At 43.5% G+C, this 21823-nt stretch overlaps 1 protein-coding gene across 12 annotated transcripts in view; it reads right to left on the reverse strand.

Annotated features, from left to right (window-relative positions):
- PLXNB1 (plexin B1) overlaps positions 1–21823 on the reverse strand; it is a 172903-nt gene that overhangs the window by 125992 nt on the left and 25088 nt on the right. For 6 of the 12 annotated variants that reach the window (XM_061618921.1, XM_061618924.1, XM_061618920.1 and 3 more), the window contains 2 exons: positions 13761–13810; positions 12199–12323 (listed from right to left, as the gene is read on the reverse strand). Coding sequence is in view for 2 of the 12 variants with exons in the window: in XM_061618932.1 (XP_061474916.1) it covers positions 9419–9423 (5 nt within the window). In the remaining 10 variants the exon portion in view is untranslated. Of the gene's footprint in view, positions 1–9418; positions 9658–10396; positions 10551–12198; positions 12324–13760; positions 13811–21823 lie in introns of those variants that run through there. The other 6 variants (XM_061618928.1, XM_061618926.1, XM_061618930.1 and 3 more) reach the window with 3 other exon arrangements.

Raw genomic sequence — 21823 nt, forward strand, 5'->3', positions numbered from 1 at the left:
CACCACCTTCTGCAGCCGACCCGCCAAGTAGGAGCGGAACCACCACTATGCAGTCCCTCCCACTCCCAACTCAGTCAGACTTCCCAGGTCGCTGGTATTGAAAGCCACTGAGAGATCAAGGAGAATCAACAGAGTCACACTCCCCCTGTCTCTCTACCGACAGAGGTCATCATACAGGGCAACCAAGGCTGTTACCGTGCCAAAAGCAGGCCTGAACACCTCTGTTGAAGAATCTTCAGCATTACTTTACTTGCATGGGATGTTAAGGCAATAGTTTGATAATTACTGCATTCCCTGGGATCCCCTTTCTTTGGAATTGGGGTGTATATTGAATGTTTTCCAGTCTGTAGGCCATTGTTTAGTTTTTCCATACTTGTTGACAAATTTTTGTCAAAATTTGGACATATTCTGTCTCAGTAGCTTGTAGCGACTCTATTGGTATGCCATCTGTTCCAGGTGATTTGTTTCTTCCAAGTATTTTAAGAGCAGCTTTCATCTCACACTCTAACATTTCTGGTTCTTCATCACATGGTTCCTCCATGAATGAATCTTTCACCCTGGCAGGTCTTTTATAGAGTTCTTCACTGTATTGCTTCCATCTGCCTTTTATTTCATCTCGGTCAGTCAGTGTGTTCACATGTTGATTATTCAACATCCCTACTCTTGGTTTAAATTTCCCTTTCATTTCTCAAATCTTTGGGTATAGGACTCTTGCTCCTTCCTTTTTGTTCTCCTCTTCTATTTCTATACAATAATTATTGTAATAGTTCTCTTTGTCTCTACGTTCTAGTCACTGTATTGTTGCATTTAGGGTTCTGATGGTGTTTCTATCTCCTTTTGCTTTCCTTCGCTCTTTAACCATTTTAAGAGTTTCTTCCGTCATCCACTGAGGTCTTTCTCTCTTTTTAACTAGAGGTATTGTCTTTTTGCATTCGTCCCTGATAATGTCTCTGACTTCACTCCATAGTTCTTCTGGTTCTCTGTCAACTAAGTTTAAAGCCTCAAACCTGTTCCTTACTTGATCTTTATATTCTTCTGGGATGTTATTTAAATTGTATTTGCTGTGACTAATGACACAGCTGGGTCAAAGCCGAAAGGAAGCCCAGAGGTTGATGAGCACTGATGCGAAAGGAGAGTCCGGAGTTGTACGATGCACACAATAGGAACATGGAATGTGAAAAGTATGAACCAGGGAAAGTTAGAAACTGTCAAGAAAGAAATGGAATGTATGAACATTACAATACTTGGAGTGAGTGAATTAAAATGGACGCAAATGGGACATTTCCAATCAGGCAACTACAAAATATTTTATTCAGGAAATGAAAAATTAAGAAGAAACAGGGTTGCTTTAATAGTGAGAAGTGATGTAGCAAAAGCAATTAGGAGCTATAATGCAAGGTCTGAGCGAGTTATATCAATGAGATTAAACAGGAAACCTATTAACATAACCATCATCCAAGTCTACGCTCCAACGGCAAACACAGAAGAAGAGGGAGAGATTTTACACAGAAGTACAGGAAGAAATTGATCACACACCAAAACAAGATGTGCTGATAATCATGGGGGACTGGAATGCAAAAGTAGGGAACAGAGAAGAACTAGGAATTGTGGGGAAATGGGACTTAGGAGACAGAAGTGAAGCAGGAGAAAGATTTATTGAATTTTGTGAAGCCAATAATTTGTTTCTTGCAAACCCATTTTTTGAGCAACAGAAAAGATGACTGTACACGTGGACATCACCAAATGGTCAATATAGGAATCAAATTGATTATATAATTGGTAGCAGAAGTTGGAGAAGTTCCATACTTTCTGCAAAAACAAGACCAGGAGCAGACTGTGTACAGATCATGAACTGGTCATATCAAAAATCAGAGTAAAGCTAAAGAAGAACAACAAAGCACTCATAATGCCAAAATACAATTTAAATAACATCCCAGAACACAGACAAGAAATCTCAGGTCCCAAAGCCAAATGCAGCCCTCTAGCCCTCTCTGTTTGGTCCTTGGGACTCACCACACCCCCTTGCCACTCACACCAGCCCTGCTTCACATCCCCCTTGAGTGTATTTGCCTGGCTAGAATGTGTCCCTGAACTCCAATAATGACTCTTGCTTGCTTGAATGGTGGATAGAGAAGGGTGTGTGAATATGTGCAAAACTAAAATTCACGTTGATTACTCTGCTCACGTTGGCCTCTGGCATACGACCCAAAAAGGTTGCCCAGAAGGGAATGCGGCCCTTGGGTTGAGAAAGGTTCTCTACCCCTCTTATATAACATGTTAGTTTGGATATAGTTTTTGACACTTGGGGAATTTCTGTGCAAGGTAATGAAAGGGTCAGCAGTTATAGAGCAAGAGAGAGACACAGAATAGGTGATACAAGAAGAACAGCAACCAGACAGAAGAAAGAGGGCACAGTGTTAATTACAGAGCACAAACAGAGGCCTTGGACAGCCAATGCAAGTTAAGAGTTAGCCAGCGATTCCCAAGTGATTCCTGCTGTGAATCCTCGGGCATATTACTGTGCCATGACAGAAGCTGAAGCGTGCCTTGAAAAATTAAGCGACCACATTGGCTGTATCCACTATTCCTCAGAGTGGGAAGGCCACATGTAGTAGCAATTCCCCCCCACCCCCATACATACACAGAATGCCAATATATTGCCAGTAGCATCATCCTGACGCAGGATCCCGAGGGACCCCTGCGACTCAGCCTGCGCTACAATTGACAGGGGCAGGAGAAGCTTAGAAGCATTGCCATTCCCTAGAATCTAGCCAGTGTAGACTAAAAGCCAGTTTAGTGTAGTGATTAGAGTGTCCGACTTGGACCTAGGAGACCAAATCCCCAAAGCTCACTGGATGAACTTAGGCCAATGTCTCTCTTTCTCTCTCACACACAGAGCCTAACATACCTCACAGGATTGTTGTGAGGATAAAAAGGGGAGGGGGAGTACCTTGTATGTCACTGTGCGCTGCTTAGATATAAAGGTAAAATAAATCCTGGAGTCTGATTGACTGAACAAACGAGAGGGCAAGATGCCAAGACAAATATCAATTGATGTATCCTTCATTTACTAAAAATGATGCCTGCCCTTTGTGCTGGGAGCCAATGGAGAAAAATATGAGTGCCTATTTGAGTGAAGTATGCCTCATATAAATTGTGCCACAGATACAGTTGGAAAACTTTGGACATTACAAGCCAAGATGAATCAACAGTCTGACTTAGTATAAAGCAGCTCCATATGTTTAGATTACCTGTCACGTTATCTCTTTCTGGTCCCTTGAAATATCACACAGCTTCTCACATCACCAGCCTGTGTTTTGGGCCGATATCTTTCTCACATTTCCAAACATTTCTCCAAGCCTTCCATCATGAGGACTAGAAATATTTTGTTTGTAATTAAGGGCTGTGGTTCTCAGGATTCTGAAGAAAGACATAGGTGCCAATGCTGAAAAAGGGCAGATCCCATATTGCCCATCTCCGTCACAGCCACTCAGACCCCTGGCTCCTCCTCAACTATAGCAAGCATACAATAACTGTCATAATGAAACCACTGAAAGCTCTAGGCCAGACAGCGCTGTTATGCGAGGGATATAAATTGACAAGAAAACAACAGTGATCAATTGTCTGATGATATACTGGGAGGAGGCTATGAGTGGGGCTGGCAGGCATCCAATAGTATTCAATATTTTAATTAGATATTTGAAGGGCTATGTGGTAAATACACTAGCTGGATTCATGAATGATTTCAAACTGAGGAGGGAAATGGTGAAGACTGCAGACAGGGATCATAACAATAATGAAAAAAAGGGTCTGACCTCAATAATACAAAGATGCAGGTCAAGTTTCTGGCCTGGTGCCACACAAAAGCTTATACTCAGCAGGCTCCAGAGAAGCCTTTCCAGTTCATTTTTTAAAAAAAATTTTTTTAATGGATTTGAATTCTACTAGTCTTAAAGGATTTAGGTTGGGAAGCAGAGAGCATCTGCTTGGCTGTGGGGCAAATCCCTTGCAAACGTACAAAGTTCAGCTTCAAGGAAAATTATTATTTTGGGGAGGGGGGAAGATGGAAGAAACAGAACATAACAGAACCCATGGCCATGTACCTTTTTTGCCAATCCTGTAATCATCCAGTCTTCCACATAGAATGCCAGTTAAAAAGACCCTGCACAGTGAAGGAAGGCACTTGTCTTCCTTGGATTGGAAACGTTTATACAAGGAAGGAAGGAAGGAAGGAAGGAAGGAAGGAAGGAAGGAAGGAAGGGAGGAAGGAAGGAAGGGAGGAAGGGAGGAAGGGAGGAAGGGAGGAAGGGAGGAAGGGAGGAAGGGAGGAAGGGAGGAAGGGAGGAAGGGAGGAAGGGAGGAAGGGAGGAAGGGAGGAAGGGAGGAAGGGAGGAAGGGAGGAAGGCTGACATTATAAGCTGGGACTGCCAAACATGCTCAACCAGAATTATTGTACAAGAATCAGGGACAAGCAATTGTCAAGCAAGAGGGTGTGTGCCAGAGAACATAAGAAGAGCCAAAGGCCTATCTAGTCCAGTATCCTGTTCTCACAGTGGCCAACCAGATGCCCATGGGAAGCTGGCAAGCAAGACCTGAGCACAGCTAGCATTCAGAAGAACACTGCCTCCATCTGTGGAGGTAGAACATATCCATCATGGTTAGTAGTCACTGATAGCCTTATCCTCTAGAGAATGGGCAGGATAGCTGGACAGAATGTGTTTTTTAATAAACATAATTATATATACACACATTTTTATCTCACCCTCCAAGGAGCTCAGGGCACCATACATGATTATTTCCCCGCTTTACCCTCCCAATACAGGCTATATTCAGACTTCATGCTAAACCATAGTTTAGGTGAGACTTGGGCTCACACCAACCCCCTTTCCCTCTCCTTCTCTGCCACAGTTACAAGGAGTCAGGAGCTATGGTTTCAAGCTTGTTTCAACAAACCATAGTTAACATTAGCCACAATTGGTTGGTTCAGATGAAACAACAAAAGCAAAAACAGGAAAGCTTCTGAATGCCTCCTCACAGCTGTGCCAAAGGGAGAGAGGGGTGTGTGTAAGAGCAAAGCTCACCCAGACTCATTCACAACATATTAAACTATGCTTTAAGGTGATGTCTGAACACAGCCACTATGAGGTAGGCTAGGTGGGGTTCAAGGCTGAGTAGGGATTTGAACTCAGGCCTTCCTGGGTCTGGCACTCTAATCACTACACCACACTGGCTTTTCTGATTTGCAGCATAAAGGGGAATTTCTCTTGTGGATCTCATCCCCTACACTTCCCCATAGCAGCCCCTATAGTGATGAAGGGCGTGAGTTTCCCTGTTAATCTCTTCTTTCTCGCTTTGCCTAGTAGGGCTCTCTGAAATTCTTGCTGGAGGAGCTAAGGTGTTTTGCAAGACAGCATGTGGGGTGGGATCAAATAGAACAGAGAATGGAGGAATCTTACCCTCCATTAAGCTAGGTTAGGCAGTGGTGGGACAATGGCTGCTTGAGCTGAGCAGGAGAAATTACTGAGGAGCATGGCAGCCACCCCATTCTCATGCTTTTTCCTGATGTGGATCGTGATAATACTGCTGCGCGGGATAGAGGAGAGGTGCAGGAGGAGACTGAGGACGGAGTTTCTCTCCCCACCCCGACACCATACTAGAGCTCAGAACAAACAAAAACGAGATGTTTGATTGGTCCTCTGTGATCACTTGACTCCCTAGTTAGAAGAGGCCTGCCCAATGGCTTCTACTATAGCTGGCCTGGAATGGTTAAAAACCCCTCTTCCAACCAAAGAGCACAGCAAACACCATTTCCCCGCAACAGCAGTGTTGCATTCAGCACGTGTCTACATTACGTACAAGTGAGGTGAACATTTTCCATCCTGACGGCCATTCACCCTTTTGCCAACCCTGTAGGGCCAGCCTCCCCTCCCCTCTCTCTCTCTCTCTCTCTCACACACACACACACAGACCGTTCCTCTCCTCAGTTGATCTGTGCAGATGAGCTGAAGAGGAGGGTTATACCCCAGCTCTGTGCCTATTTTATTTTATTTTTGCTGCTGCTGCCAAAATAAGTAGGATCTTGGAGGACCAGAAAAAAGTTGCTTGGGTGAGGGGGCTGGTGGAATATCAGCCCCCCCAATTGACAGCAAGTCCCCTTTGCCCTAAAACAATCACTATATCATTATTTAATTATTTTATTTGTGTTCCACCCTTCCCTCCAGAAGGAGCCCAGAGCAGCAAACAAACACTAAAAACATTCTAAAACAGACTTTAAAATATATTAAACCATCTTTGAAAACATTTCTTCACACAACACCTTAGTCAAACTATAGAACTGAACACCAAAGTCAGGATCATTCAGACCATGGTATTCCCGATCTCTATGCATGGATGTGAAAGTTGGACGGTGAAAAAAGCAGATAAGAGAAAAATCAACTCCTTTGAAATGTGGTGTCGGAGGAGAGCTTTGCGGATACCATGGACTGTGAAAAAGACAAATAATTGGGTGTCAGAACAAATTAAACCAGAACTGTCACTAGAAGCTAAAATGATGAAACTGAGGTTATCATACTTTGGACACATCATGAGAAGACATGATTCACGAGAAAAGACAATAATGATGGAAAAACAGAAGGGAGTAGAAAAAGAGGAAGGCCACACAAGAGATGGATTGATTCCATAAAGGAAGCCACAGTCCTGAACTTACAAGATCTGAACAGGGTGGTTCATGACAGATGCTTTTGGAGGTCACTGATTCATAGGGTCGCCATGAGTCATGGTCAACTTGAAGGCACATAACAAACCACATGGTGTAGTGATAGCTGACTACCAAGTTGGACAGCTCGACAAAGGGATTAGACAAATTCAAGACTATCAATGGCTACTAGTCACAATGGCTATGTTCTACCTCCAAATACCAAGTTTCAGAGAATCACAAGTGGGGAGAGTGCTGTTGTGCTCAGGTCCTGCTTGCAGGCTTCCCATAAGGAATCTTGGTTGGCCTACTGTGAGAATAGGATGCTGGACTAGATGGGCCTTTGGCCTGATCCAGCAGGGCTCTTACGTTCATTTATTGCTCAAGAAACTGCTTTAATTGTACAGGTTCCTTCAACTAGACTTGAACTCTCTACCAAACTATGTTTTGCAACCACACATGCCTTTGGGAATATAATTACAGTTTTACAGCCATTTCGCTCCCCCTCCCACTTTATTTCTGTGCTAAAACTAGAGCTGTGTGAAACTCCAACAGGCAAAATAAAAGAAAAAGAAACCAAAATGAAGAATTGCCTAATTTAGCAGGATTATAGTCCCTCACAAATGGCAGAGTGTTTCTTCTTCTAACCCTGTCATCAAACTGTCTTTTACTGGGTGTTTTCCTTTTGGTCCCGGGGCTTTTGATGTACTAATTAGCCCACACACTCTGGGACAGCCCATCTTCTCCAGTTTTGCTCTCACCACTTTTGGCCTGAAGAACAGCTGTACGAAACCTGACTTTTTTGCTCTGTGCTTGCACTTCCACCAGTGTGGTCCAGTGCCAACATAACATGGCACTGGGGAAGGGCCATGGCTCAGTGGTAGAGCATCGGCTCTGCATGCAGGGGATTCCAGGTTCAATCCCTGGCATTTCCAAGTAGGGCTGGAAAATACTTTTCTGAAGACTTGGAAAGCTGCTGCCAGTCAGTGCAGACAATACTGAGCTAGATGGACACTGATCTGCCTCAGTATAAAGTAGCTTCATATGATCCTAACACTTACCCAAGGTTTGCATTAGCCACATTTTGTTGCTTTTATCCTAAAGTCATGGCTGAGCTTGAACAGGAAAGCCCTTACCCCAGAGCATATATATAGGGAGACAGATGCAAAACCTACTTCTTACTTTGCAAGCAGGTTGGAGAAAGTGGGAAAAATACCTTGACCGTGGGTCTCTCAGTAAAGGCATAATACTTAAGTATGATTAATATAAACCGCAGTTAGGAAACGTGTCACCCTCTAGATGCTGCTGATCTACAACTCCCATCATCCTTAACTATTGGCCACGCTGGCTAGAGCTGATGGGAGTTGAGAGTCCAACAACTTCTATAGGGCCACAGGTTTTCCCATTCTTGCATTTCATTTCATTTATCAGATTTTCATCTTGCCTGTCCTCCAACATGCTCAAGGCAGCATGCTTGATTCTCATACCACCACCACTCCATCATTTTATCCTCACAACAACCCTGTCAGGTAGCCTAAAGCTGATAAATAGTAATTGATCCAAGTAAGTCTCATGGCCAAGTGGGGATCTGAATCTGGGTCTCTCCAGTCCTAATCCAACTCTCAAACCACTATACTATGCTGGGTCTCAAAGCAGGTGATTACTAGAGCTTGAGCCACCATTTTCTCAGGGGGTGGGGGCAGAGAGAAAGGGCTGCATTTTTACAATGTACAGTGGAAAGTGTCATGACTTTTCAATGGACTGAACATGGGAAGCAGATGTTCTCTGCTGACACTTGGTCATTTTCATCTCAATTAGGAGCTGGAAATGCTCTGAAGACATTTCCAGATGACCCCCCCCCCCGAAAAAGAGCACTTGATTTTCCTTTGTGCTTGATTCCGGTTGTGGCCAATCCTGCACCATTAGCACAGAATGCAGCTACAACAACCAAAATAATAACTATAGAACACATTGCCTTCGAAGGCCCATAAGGTCTAACTCCTTTCTTGCCTCTATGTTCGGCAATACCCAATTTGATAATCTGAATAAGGGTGGAACTTATGTGTAGTTCTGCAAAGTGTTTGCTGGAAAGTTCTCTTTCATCATGTAAAACAAAGGCGGGCAGACTTCAAGCTTGTGGGAATAATAATTTGTTTTTTGCTAGAATGCCAAGATCTGCCAAGCACAAGAATCTAGTGCAAAAGACATGCAGTTCAAACAAAATAATTCTGGGCCCATGACGTTGTTTCAAGTACCAGTATCTACATCTGGATGTGTCTTCCCCCACACACACCCCAATCACAAGTATATTTAAGGGAACTATTTTGTTGTTGCTATTGTTTAACAATTGAGATTTAAAAATCCTTGCCAATTTACTTCAAATCATCCAGAGATCTACTAGTGGATCCTAATCCATCTTCTACCCATCCCTGATGTAAAACATTTGCAGGAGGCTTTAGGCTGAATAGAAGACTAGAAGAGGTGTGGGTTTATTTAATTTATGTAACAAAATTTAGATAGCATTTGAATGTAATAAAATGTCTATGCAGTTCTAACCCAACCCTTTCCGGCTCAAAAATCATCATCTCCTCTGACCTTGTAGCTGTTCTGTAAAAGATACAGAGATCCATTCATTATGTACAGGGATGATGCACATTACATTGTGTTGTGCTTCAGCTGTGCGTAGTGTGAAAAGTCAACACTAAAAACAAAACAATGTACTACCTCATTGCATCCTCTTCTGTTTTGCAGACTAAACAGTCTTGATGCTTGAACTTCCTCTTTACAAAGACACCCACTCAGAAGCTTTTCATCAGGTTTTCCAGAGCTCTCTTTTATCTAAGCTCAGCTGTCTGACCAACAGCCCAATCCTATCCCCTGCTCTGGCAGAAGGCAACAGCTAGTGGTAGCCTGTCTAGGGTGGCCAGATGAGAACATGGCTTCTGCATCTTTAATAGAAGTGTAAAAGAGGGAATGTCAGCAGGTATCTTTTGCATGGCCAGGGCTCTTGCACTTTTAATAGCTGTGTGCCTGCATATATTACATGACAAACTACACCAGCTGAAATTCTCACTTCTATGCAACTATTAAAGGTGCAGGAGCCCTCTCCTGTTTTGTATCTGGCCACCCTAATCTCATCCTAGGCTACAGAAACAAAGCCATGTATTCTACGCCACTGATTATGTATGGGCCTTGCATTTGTTCCTATCTGTTACTGCCAAAAAAACAGACTAACAGAACATATTGGTGGTGGCACCAAATTAAAGTTGAATGATAATAAATGTGTGATATTCAAAATCAGATAAATGCAAGGCAAAAGGGTTAAATTAAAATCACATTCAAAGCAATGACTAACACCTATGAGGTGCTCACATCCAGCACAATTCAAATGGGGTCTACTTCTGAGTTAGTCTATTAGCTTCAATGGAGCAGTGCAAGCCTACACATATGGTCAGTGGATCTTACTCCCAACTAAGTGTATGAAGTCTGGAAGAATTAATAATTAGTATTTGCCATTTAATATATTAAATTAACATTAAGTTCAGATTCGCATACAAACTTATATCCCAGCTTTCTGTATAAAATGCATTCAAATAAGCTTATAATACATAATGTAACTTGACATCAGAACAAGAAATCAGTAAGATAAAGGACAAATACTTCACATAGAGACAGTCATTTTAAGACACACTAAACACTTACTTCCTGCCTTTCTCCTACACTGGAACTCTCAGCAACCCACACGAGGCTCCCAGGTGGCCTTCCATCCAGGCCCTGACCAGATCCAGACCTGTTTAGCTTTAACAAGTTCACTGTACCAGGTGCCTTCAGACCACAAATTTGGGTCTGCTGCACTCTACTCTTATACAGACTGTGGACTGCAGAGCTTAATAAAGGCCAGACTAGATCTTCCAATAACAGTGAGGATGGCAGCAGCCTGTTGTGGGGTAGGTGTCATGGCTATTAGGCCCAGCTGCATCCTGCACAGCTTCCAATCATCTCTCCTTAAGGAAGTAGGAAAAGGCTGCTGGACAGCACAGCAGTTGTTTCCGCTCTGTGTTCTTGTTTAATGCTCTGTCTTAGGCTACTTGCCTAACCTGGTTTCTTGATTGCTCTTCATGGTTAGAGCCTTTACCTAACCTGGGGATGGGGAACGTGTAGCCTCTCAGACGTTGCTAGATTCCAACAGCGCCAACCAAGATAGCCAATGGCCAGAGATGTTGGGGGTTGTAGTCCAGCAACATCTCAAGTTCCACAGGTTCCCTGCTCCTGCCTTAAATAGTACACTCATATTCATTGGTGCATGTCAACAGCCAATTTAAAACTGGCAGTGCAGGTCCTAAGCAGAAAGATTTCCCAATCCGTGTTTTATGCTTAGTTTCTCTTATTAACCACTCAAAGTGCTTGTACAGAATGGCTGCATTCAAACAATCTGCCAAACCATAGTTTAGAGAATTGTAAACAAGCCTCATGCCTATGTGCTCTAGGGTTGCCAGGTTCATGGCCTGAGACTGATCCTGTATCTTTAGAAGAGAAAGTCAGCCAAGTGCAGGTGTTTTTGCAACCCTGTAATGGGAAAAACCACAAGGTAGAATTCTCCCTTCCCCCTGCACAACTTTTAAAGATACAGAAGACCTCTTGGAGGCTGGGCCTGGCAACCAAGAGGTCTTCCATATCTTTAAAAGTTGTGCAGAGGGAAGGGAGAATTCTACCTTGTGGTTTTTCCCATTACAGGGTTGCAAAAACACCTGCACTTGGCTGACTTTCTCTTCTCCTAAAGATACAGGATCAGTCTCAGGCCATGAACCTGGCAACCCTAATGTGCTCCCTTCTCCCCATCTCCCTCACATGGATGGCTTAATATATTACTTCCCGTTTTGATCAAACTATATTTTCCCAAACCATAATTTCCCCCCCAAAAATAATTCAAACCACAATTTGAACCAGATTTTACAGGCAAAATATGATTTGATCAAAATTTGACCATGGCTTGATCAAAGCAAATTTGCCACATTGAGACACAATAGCAAGCTGTAGATTGATCAAAACAAGAAGTAATGTATTGAGCCCCATGCTTAAGGGGAAGAGGGATGTGTGTAGACATGGGGCTCATGTGAATCCTCCAAACCATGGCTTGGGAGGATCACCAGAATGCAGCCACTATAATTCTCCCCTTTTTAAAAAACTATCAAGCAGCTGCCTCAAAGCTGCACAACCACATTACAAACAGAATTCCAATAATAATGATGCTGCCGTCATGGGGACAATTGAATCAGAAACTATGGTTTGAACACTGGGTTCTCTGCAATCAAGGTGCAACAAGGAGTGAGGATGCTCGATTAGCCAAAAGGGTTATAAAGGTGTGGTGATTTGCCCTCCAAACAGCCTCTTAACCCAGAAACTTTCCTCATCTGCAGAAAAATTCAAAACCTGCAATTACACCATTTTTGTTCTATTTTGTACTATGAGCTGCATGCATTTTGCATGACTCTGGACAAACTTACCTCACTCCTATAGGCTAGGTCTGGTAGGAGTCCACAGTCTATACAATGGCAGCAGTAGAAAGTCTGCTGGTAAACTGTTTAGAGCAGCAACCAGAAATTGGTGGAATACCTGGAGTTCAGGCAACCTTTAAAAAAATACAAATGGGAGAGTTTGGGTAGAGTGAATATCATACTGTTCAGTATATGATGTGCATAAACTATGAACAAAGACAAAACAGACTCATCCAGGTTGCAATATGGAGATTGTTTCATTTTCTGTTAAAAATTATGAGATTGGGCGATGCAGTCACATGGCTGCTCTTGCCCTTACCTGCCTTCTTTTCCTAATATAGCGAGCAATACTAGAGTTCTGCCCCACAGCAGGCAGGGCAGGGAACTGACTGAAAAATAGGGCAGAGGAAGCTGCAACTGCATTCTCTCCTATAGCCTGTCTAAACTTTAAAAGGGAAGGATCAGCAAACAAACTAAGAAAACAAAGAGAGTACAGAAGTCCTTTGGTGAGCCTGCTTGATGAGGGACCTAGTAAACACATTGAGAGGATCGTTATGAAAACATGTTCCTACCCAGTTTACTCAGTCCCCATTTCTCACCTTTCCTGTGCTGTCTCTTGTGTGTTAAACTATAAATTGTAAGCACCCCAGGGAAGGGACATATCCTCTTGTATATAACAGGCAACAGACAGACAATATCATCTATTTCTAGAAATACAGGTACCAATATTTATTTATTGTACAAGTATCTTCCCCTCCCCCCCCTCAAAAAAAAGAACAGCTCAGAACAGGCCCATGTTGGATTTTTAGGGTCCATTATCAGATGCAGAATTCTCAGCATGGCAGCCTATACTTTTAACTTAAAAATCCAGAGTTTCTGGGCTGGGACCCCATTTCCCCCCACCATTTTTTCCCATGAGAGCATCACTATGCCATAATGTAGCATCATTGTTATGGACTTCTTTTTTAGGTGGGGGAAATGTGGCTGCTGATTAGAAGGAACAGCACACCAAGCTGGTGAGTTTTATCCTCATCCCACTCCACACTCAAACACTGCTCTCACCCACTGAGAATTCTCAAAATGTATTTATCTATTTAACAAAACTTATACACCATTTGATTATAACAAAACCTCTAAACAGTTTATAATGACAATTAACAGTAAACTAAAAAAAGATTTAAAATGTTAACATCTACTTGTCTGGACAGGCTTGCTTACACAAAAATGTTTACAGCAGGCACCAAAAAGAGTACAGAGAAGGCGCTTGCCTGATGTCGATAGGCAGGGACTTCCAAAGTGTAGGTGCTGCCAAACTAAAAGACTGACTTCTTACAAGTGCAGAAGGAGTTATTATATGGCACCTGTAACAGTGCCAGTTCCGTGGATCTAAGCATTCAAGTGGGCACATATGAGGTAAGTTGATTCCCCAAGTAAAAATACACACACACACTCATTGTCTACTAATGGGGTTGTCAAATTTTGGGCCAACCATAATCCAGGCCCTCACCCACCCTGGCCTCTGATCCATGGTTTCAGTAGTACAGCACTGGACGCTGAGAGGTTTTGCTTACCGTCTGCACTGCCTGGGCTTCATTTCTCTTCTCAGTCAATGTACCTCAAGCTGTGAAAACAACAACACAGAATATAAAGAGAATGTCTCATCCTAAGGGAAGCAAATCCAATTTGCTTGGGGCATACATTTAGTGCAAGCACAACACAAGAATCTTTCCCCCTTCTTATGCATGGCTGGGGCATGATAGGCAGGGACAACACTCCCAACAATATGAGTTCCTTGGAAAGTGGGGGCAGGAGCTGTAACAAATAAAGGACCACACACCTTCCACCCGTGTAACATTGTGGCCCAGCCACAATGAAAATGAAAACATGAAAATAAGCTTTCACAGACAATCAGCCAAATGCATAGAAGACAGACCTCTGAAACAGACATGAGCCATGATCAGTCACATGCACAGTTGCAGGTGCTGGGATGGGGCAGCGCCCCACATGTGACCTCCGGTCAGCTGCATACAGTACTGGGACAGAGAGGGAAAGGGGTGGGCAGCAGTGGCAAGATCAGTACAGTGCAAACGCACCAGCAGAGCCAATCTGGTACGTCTGCTAGTGCGTCCCCCTGTGTCGACCCCACCCCTTTCCCTATCTGCTCTGGGATGCAACAATGACTCAGGTAACTGGAGATCAGGTGAACACCACACCCCGCTGTCCACTACTGCAAATGAAGGCCCCACAATTAGTGAAAGTCCACTCCAGACTCCTAGATTAAGGGAGCAAATATCAGGGCATGTTCACGGTGTCCAGCTGGCTGCTGTAGGAGACAGACTGCAGAACTACACAGACTGCCCCGCTCCATTTTATCGTAGGACTGCAAAGTGTGCCCAAAAGACAGCAAAAATGAACAAGGGGTTGGAGTATCTTCACTATGAGGAGCCTATGGCAGGCATAAATAAAGGTTTATTAAAATAATGAATGGAGTAGAGCAAAGATAGAGGTGAAATTCGATTAAGTTTGCATTTAACACTAAATCTATCAAATTCCCAATGTTGCTCTGATTTGCTGTGCATGTGTGTGTGCATGTGCTCATGCATGTGGGTGTGTGGAGTGCTTGGTTGGTCACTCCTTATTATTATATTTTTAAAAAATATCCCATTCCTGTCTTTCTCTGTATCTACTCCTACACAAGGGATCTGTCAATTTTGGTTCTCCCAAAATGTCTCATTTTTCTAATATTTAATTCAGTTCTCCACATTTCTGCAGCAATTTGCAATTAAAAAACAAAACAATTAAAAAACAAAACCCTCATGCAAATTATTCTGTATTAGTGCAAATTTCTCCTAGTAAACACATTTTTGTGTGCAATTTTGACTAATGTGCACATTTGTGCAAGCAATTTATCCTACTATAATGCATCTTTGTATGTTTTTTCACTAATATGTTCATTGTTATGCACACTTCCCCCTAAAATACTCATTTTTCTAAACATTCTTTGGTTGGAAAACTGCTTTGCAAAATTCAGATAAGAATATCGAAGGATAGCTGTGTTTTGGAAAATCCCAAAATATGAGCATTAACTGAAAAAACATTACATATATAATTAACTTAGAGAATATATAGCCTCAGTTTATGGTGATGTCCTTTATCTCAGATATCTTTAAAATGTGTCAGACAAATTAATGCAGAACAAACCTAGCGATAGCTGTTACTACAGCCTTGTAAATAAGAGCACAAAAATTACTGGACTGCATTTCCAAGTTGGCTGCTGTGGAATAGCCATAATAGAAATGTTGGCTATTAGCCTCTTAGCAGGCTAGGGGGAAAAAGGTTTTCTATCAAGAGAGCTACAGAGTGATCCATCCCTCTTACGCCAGCTCACTACCTTTCATGCTAGTCATGTAGGAAGGGCTTGCTTTCCTCTGTGGCCAGCGTGGAAACCAAGATCACTGGCAGGAGAGAATGGACTGACTGGTTCCTCCTTTACCAGCCTGCTCACTCTCTTGCATTGAATTCCAGGCACCTATAAAGGTAAAGGTGTCCCCGCACTTATAGTGCGAGTCATTTCCGACTCTTAGGGCGACGCCTTGCGACGTTTACAAGGCAGACCGTATATATGGGGTGGGATTGCCAGTTCCATCCCCGGTCAGGCACCTATAGCTACCAAGAAAGTTGTTAAAATACAAGGCTAAATTGCTATTGGTCATAATCGCTAACAGATCCTCCATGTTCATAGGCAATATGACTTTGAGCATCAGGCACTACCAACAAAGCGCAGGAGACAGTCAGAGCTGTCTTTATGGGGAAGGGGCATAGCTCAGTAGCAGAGCATCTGTTTTGCATGGAAAAGGTCATAAGAATATAAGAAGAGGCCAGGGGCCCATCCAGTCCAGTATCCTGTTCTCAACCAGGTGCCCATGGGAAGCCTACAAGCAAGACCTGAGTGCAAGAGCATCTCCCCTCCTGCAGCTTCCAGGAACTGGTTTTCAGAAGCATACTGCCTCTGACTATGATGGCAGAGCACAGCCATCATAGCTAGTCGCCACTGATAGCCTTTTCCTCCATGAATTTGTCTAATCTTCTTTTAAAGCTATCCAAGTTGGTGGCCATCACTGCCTCTTGTGAGAGCGAATTCTGTAGTTTAACTATGCGCTGAGTAAAGAAGTACTTCCTTTTGTCTGTCCTGAATCTTCCAACATTCAGATTCACTAAACGTCCACGAGTTCTACCTGCAAGGTCCCAGATTCAGTGTCCAGCATCTACAGGTAAGACTGTGAATGTCCCTTGCCTGAAGCCCTGGACAGCCACTGCCAGTCAGTGTCAACAACACTGAGCTAGATGGACCAACTGGTCTGACTCAGGATAAGACAGCTTCCTATGCCTTCCTTCTAAGCTTCACAGAAACACCTGCCTGGCCACTGTGGGAAACAGGATGTTAGACTAGATGGACCTTTGGACTGATCCAGCTTCAGGGCTCTTCTGGCATACTTATGATCAAGCAAGGAGAACTCTGGATGCTGGCTAGTTTGCACAATACCAGCGCTGACCAGAAGCAAATCCTTGGCAGGGACGCTGAAGGTCACTGTGAAGGTGGGGGAGCCCAGCTATACAATGGCTACGTGATCCTGTGCAAAAGATCATGGGGCATGTTTTCCTTGCCAGCATGTCCCGTTTTGGCTAGTCTGCTTCACCTTTCCAAACAAGGAAGGAGACAGAAGAGATACTCAGCTCCATCACCCGGGGGAGGGGGGAGAGGATTCTGTTGGCATAGTGACAATCACCCTAGCTTTCTTCTAACTAATAGAAATAAAAATGTTTTGTTCTCATTAAGGAAAAATAGAGCTGCATTCCTGATTGGTGAGTAATGTCTCTGCCTCTGAGTTAATCTCCAGAAAGCTGTGGCAGCCTGGAACAGTATCCAGTTCAACCCACTCAACAACTTTCTCCTGAGCCTCTTTAGATAATCTCGAAGGAGTCTTCCCCAGAGTGGGGCCCACACCCTCCCATCCTGCTTCATGCTAGGGTCCCAAAATAGACGAGTGTTTCCCACACACTGCCCAGGGGGATATGGGACACCAAACTGGTTGAAGGGGAGTGGAGTGAGCAACACGCAGTTCTTCACCTCTTCTTTGTGATAAGGCTGATCAATCATCAGAGTTCACAGCTTCCCAGATCTGGTTTTATAATCCTATAAACCAGCAGTTTTTAAACGTTCTCTCTCCAGGGAAAGCTTTTTACATCGTTTTTGTCTGATGAAGCATCTACCACATTAACTCCTGTAGGCTACAAAAGGTTCTGGGGGCATGTTCTAGCATGCACACTAAGTTCATGCAGGCCACCACTGGCCAGGCCTGTCGGCCCGCTGGACCTCACAGTCACCCGTCATGAACTGAAAGGGCACCCTAGAATATACACAACACTCTTCTGCATCTCTATTACTGCTGAGTCAGAACTTTTGGCACAAAATGGGGGGGGAGGGCAGGAGAGGCTAGGGGGTGATAAGGCGAACAAAACAGTATTGTAGCAGCAGCTTCCAGGAGAGCTCTTCCCCATAGCATCCTTGCAGTTGTACATTGCAAGGGAAATATGTTGTGGCAAGCAATTTTATCATCATCTTGCAAATTATTTTTTCAAGGAAGCTTATTTATCATTAATAACCTTCTCATCGCAGAAACTCTCCTCCTTGACATGTTTCCAAGGAACCTCATGGTTCAAAAACCAGTAATGCTCAAGTTTTGCAAAACTTATTTAAATTAGCTTTCAGGGGAACTGACTTGTGTTGTACGACACCTTTGCTTTGATCTAGCAAGTTCAGCACTTGCAAAGCTGGCCTTGATTACCATTGGACTGCATAACGCACGTGAAAAAAGGTTGAGTTGAAAGGTCTGAGTTTTTTAGTATGAAAAAATTATGTTGATGTTATTACTTAAACCTGCATCCTTTGTTTGTCTGAGACTCATGTCTTGCTCTCCTGTGTTTAGATCTCCCCACGTAGCTTTGACTGCTCCTTGGGAATTTTCTACGATATGCTGTAACAGTTTTATATTTTGTCATCCCAACCAAGGGCATCTCTCTTCTATAGTTAGTACATCATTATATGTGTTTACTCCCAACTCCTTTCCAGTTGCTTTCTCCATTTGTTAAGAGTGCTGAGAATTCTCCATTAGGAATCTTCAGAGCTCCCACAGAGCTACAGTGCCCAGGAGTTTCTGGGAAAGGGAAAGATAATTAAACACCAGTGCTCATCTGTAGTGTGGAAATGCTGCAAGTATCTGCATTAGATTAAACTGGCTTCTTTGGCACCCTTGCAAAAAAAGAATAAAAAACAGGAAAGGATCCATTACCTTTTTATGCCCAAAAGAACGTGCCTCGCAAAACAGTTACTCTTACAATGCCGATTCTCTGGCAGGCAGCAGATGGACCCTCAAAGCCATCTGTGATATGAGCAATTAGCGCAAATGCCAGGAGGAGAGTTTCTCAACTGACAACATGGGCAAGTTATTTCCAGTGGAGAAGAAGTTGAGTTCCAATAGGCCTGGGCAAGCATTTCACACCCTGGCAGCCAGCTTGCTCTCTGCCTGCTTGCCTGCCTCCCGATAGGAAGTTCTTCTGCAGCTCTCCAGCAGCTTAACTCCACCCCCACCCTCCAGATAGACAAAAGGGCCTTCTCACGAAAGACCTCACTGTAGGAGGCAGCTGAATGAACAGTGATGCAAACCATCCTTGGCTAACAAGCTCTGCCCAGTGTCCATTAGCTCAAATTTCTCCCAGTCCAGTGAGCAAAGCTGAAGAAGCTGAGATGCTGAGTTCTACTTCCAAACACACACTCACTACCCAACCACTGGCCAGAATAGAGCACAACCAAAGAGGCAGGTAGACCCAGAAACAGCTGATACTAGAATGCAAAGAGTCATGGTGACAGCTTCTACCCCAGACAGGGCTTAAAGGGGGTTAGATACATGCACGGAGGAGGAGAAGTCTACCAAACACTACTAACTATTTTTATTTTATTTATTTATAACAGACTTTCTAGCCTGCCCTCTGTAATTGATCCCAAGGCAGGTTACAATACTACGATGAAACAACACTACCACAAAACCAAAGCAACACAGAGCAGATGAAAATAAGGCACGTGCTTACAAACAGGCCAAAACATTTCTCTCCTGAAACTGGCTTGAAGGGAAAACGCATCTGATATCAAAAATCCCAATATTTTGGAGGAAAAAGGAGCAAAGCATGATGGATGTTGTGTGTACCTGGATTCAAAAAAACAGGTGGAGAAGCAATGAAGCCAGTATAACCTTAAGTGTGCCTGCAGCCTTAGTTGGTTCTGTCTGTCATTGGCTCTGAGTCCACCTATTGTTGACCTCTCTCCCCTATCAGCCCCAAAGGGCATCAGCCACCAATGGAGACTGCATTCACACAGTACAATAAGCCAGAGTTTCTGGCTTACCACACCTGATCACTCCTGCTTCGTTCCTGTTGATGAGTGTTTCTCCCATGGTTTGTGGCTTGTTAGACAGCAACAGTCTGTGATCTTGGACTCCAACATAACAGGAAACCAATACTTTCTGGTTTGTTCCTCCTGCTTCTATGATTGGACCAGCATGCACCAGCACACTGCTCGCTCACAGTAAACCATGACAAACCAGAAATCCTGCCTCGTCATGACATGTGGATGTGAACTCAGCCTTGTCCCCAGCATCCCCAAGCTCAACTGGAGTGCATACCGCAGATCAGAAAAGGTACCTCCAGGGCCAAGAAGATGCCAGCATGGTTAACGAGCAAAGTCAAGGAAGCTCTTAGAGGCAAAAAGTCTTCCTTCAGAAAATGGAAGTCTTGTCCGAATGAAGAAAATAAAAAAGAACACAAACTCTGGCAAAAGAAATGCAAGAAGACAATAAGGGATGCTAAAAAAGAATTTGAGGAGCACATTGCTAAGAACATAAAAACCAACAACAAAAAATGCTATAAATACATTCAAAGCAGGAGACCATCTAGGGAGACAATTGGACCCTTGGATGATAAGGGAGTCAAAGGTGTCCTAAAGAACGATAAGGAGATTGCAGAGAAGCTAAATAAATTCTTTGCATCTGTCTTCACAGTGGAAGATATAGGGCAGATCCCTGAACCTGAACTAACATTTGCAGGAAGGGATTCTGAGGAACTAAGACAAATAGTGGTAACGAGAGAGGAAGTTCTAAGCTTAATGGACAATATAAAAACTGACAAATCACCGGGCCCGGATGGCATCCACCCGAGAGTTCTCAAAGAACTCAAAGGTGAAATTGCTGATCTGCTAACTAAAATATGTAACTTGTCCCTCGGGTCCTCCTCCGTGCCTGAGGACTGGAAAGTGGCAAATGTAACGCCAATCTTCAAAAAGGGATCCAGAGGGGATCCCGGAAATTACAGGCCAGTTAGCTTAACTTCTGTCCCTGGAAAACTGGTAGAAAGTATGATTAAAGCTAGATTAACTAAGCACATAGAAGAACAAGCCTTGCTGAAGCAGAGCCAGCATGGCTTCTGCAAGGGAAAGTCCTGTCTCAGTAACCTATTAGAATTCTTTGAGAGTGTCAACAAGCATATAGATAGAGGTGATCCAGTGGACGTAGTGTACTTAGACTTTCAAAAAGCGTTTGACAAGGTACCTCACCAAAGGCTTCTGAGGAAGCTTAGCAGTCATGGAATAAGAGGAGAGGTCCTCTTGTGGATAAGGAATTGGTTAAGAAGCAGAAAGCAGAGAGTAGGAATCAACGGACAGTTCTCCCAATGGAGGGCTGTAGAAAGTGGAGTCCCTCAAGGATCGGTATTGGGACCTGTACTTTTCAACTTGTTCATTAATGACCTAGAATTAGGAGTGAGCAGTGAAGTGGCCAAGTTTGCTGACGACACTAAATTGTTCAGGGTTGTTAAAACAAAAAGGGATTGCGAAGAGCTCCAAAAAGACCTCTCCAAACTGAGTGAATGGGCGGAAAAATGGCAAATGCAATTCAATATAAACAAGTGTAAAATTATGCATATTGGAGCAAACAATCTTAATTTCACATATACGCTCATGGGGTCTGAACTGGCGGTGACCGACCAGGAGAGAGACCTCGGGGTTGTAGTGGACAGCACGATGAAAATGTTGACCCAGTGTGCGGCAGCTGTGAAAAAGGCAAATTCCATGCTAGCAATAATTAGGAAAGGTATTGAAAATAAAACAGCCGATATCATAATGCCGTTGTATAAATCTATGGTGCGGCCGCATTTGGAATACTGTGTACAGTTCTGGTCGCCTCATCTCAAAAAGGATATTCTAGAGTTGGAAAAGGTTCAGAAGAGGGCAACCAGAATGATCAAGGGGATGGAGCGACTCCCTTACGAGGAAAGGTTGCAGCATTTGGGGCTTTTTAGTTTAGAGAAAAGGCGGGTCAGAGGAGACATGATAGAAGTGTATAAAATTATGCATGGCATTGAGAAAGTGGATAGAGAAAAGTTCTTCTCCCTCTCTCATAATACTAGAACTCGTGGACATTCAAAGAAGCTGAATGTTGGAAGATTCAGGACAGACAAAAGGAAGTACTTCTTTACTCAGCGCATAGTTAAACTATGGAATTTGCTCCCACAAGATGCAGTAATGGCC

This window comes from Rhineura floridana, chromosome 3 (assembly GCF_030035675.1).
Source record: "Rhineura floridana isolate rRhiFlo1 chromosome 3, rRhiFlo1.hap2, whole genome shotgun sequence".
In the NCBI taxonomy this organism is placed as follows: domain Eukaryota; kingdom Metazoa; phylum Chordata; class Lepidosauria; order Squamata; family Rhineuridae; genus Rhineura; species Rhineura floridana.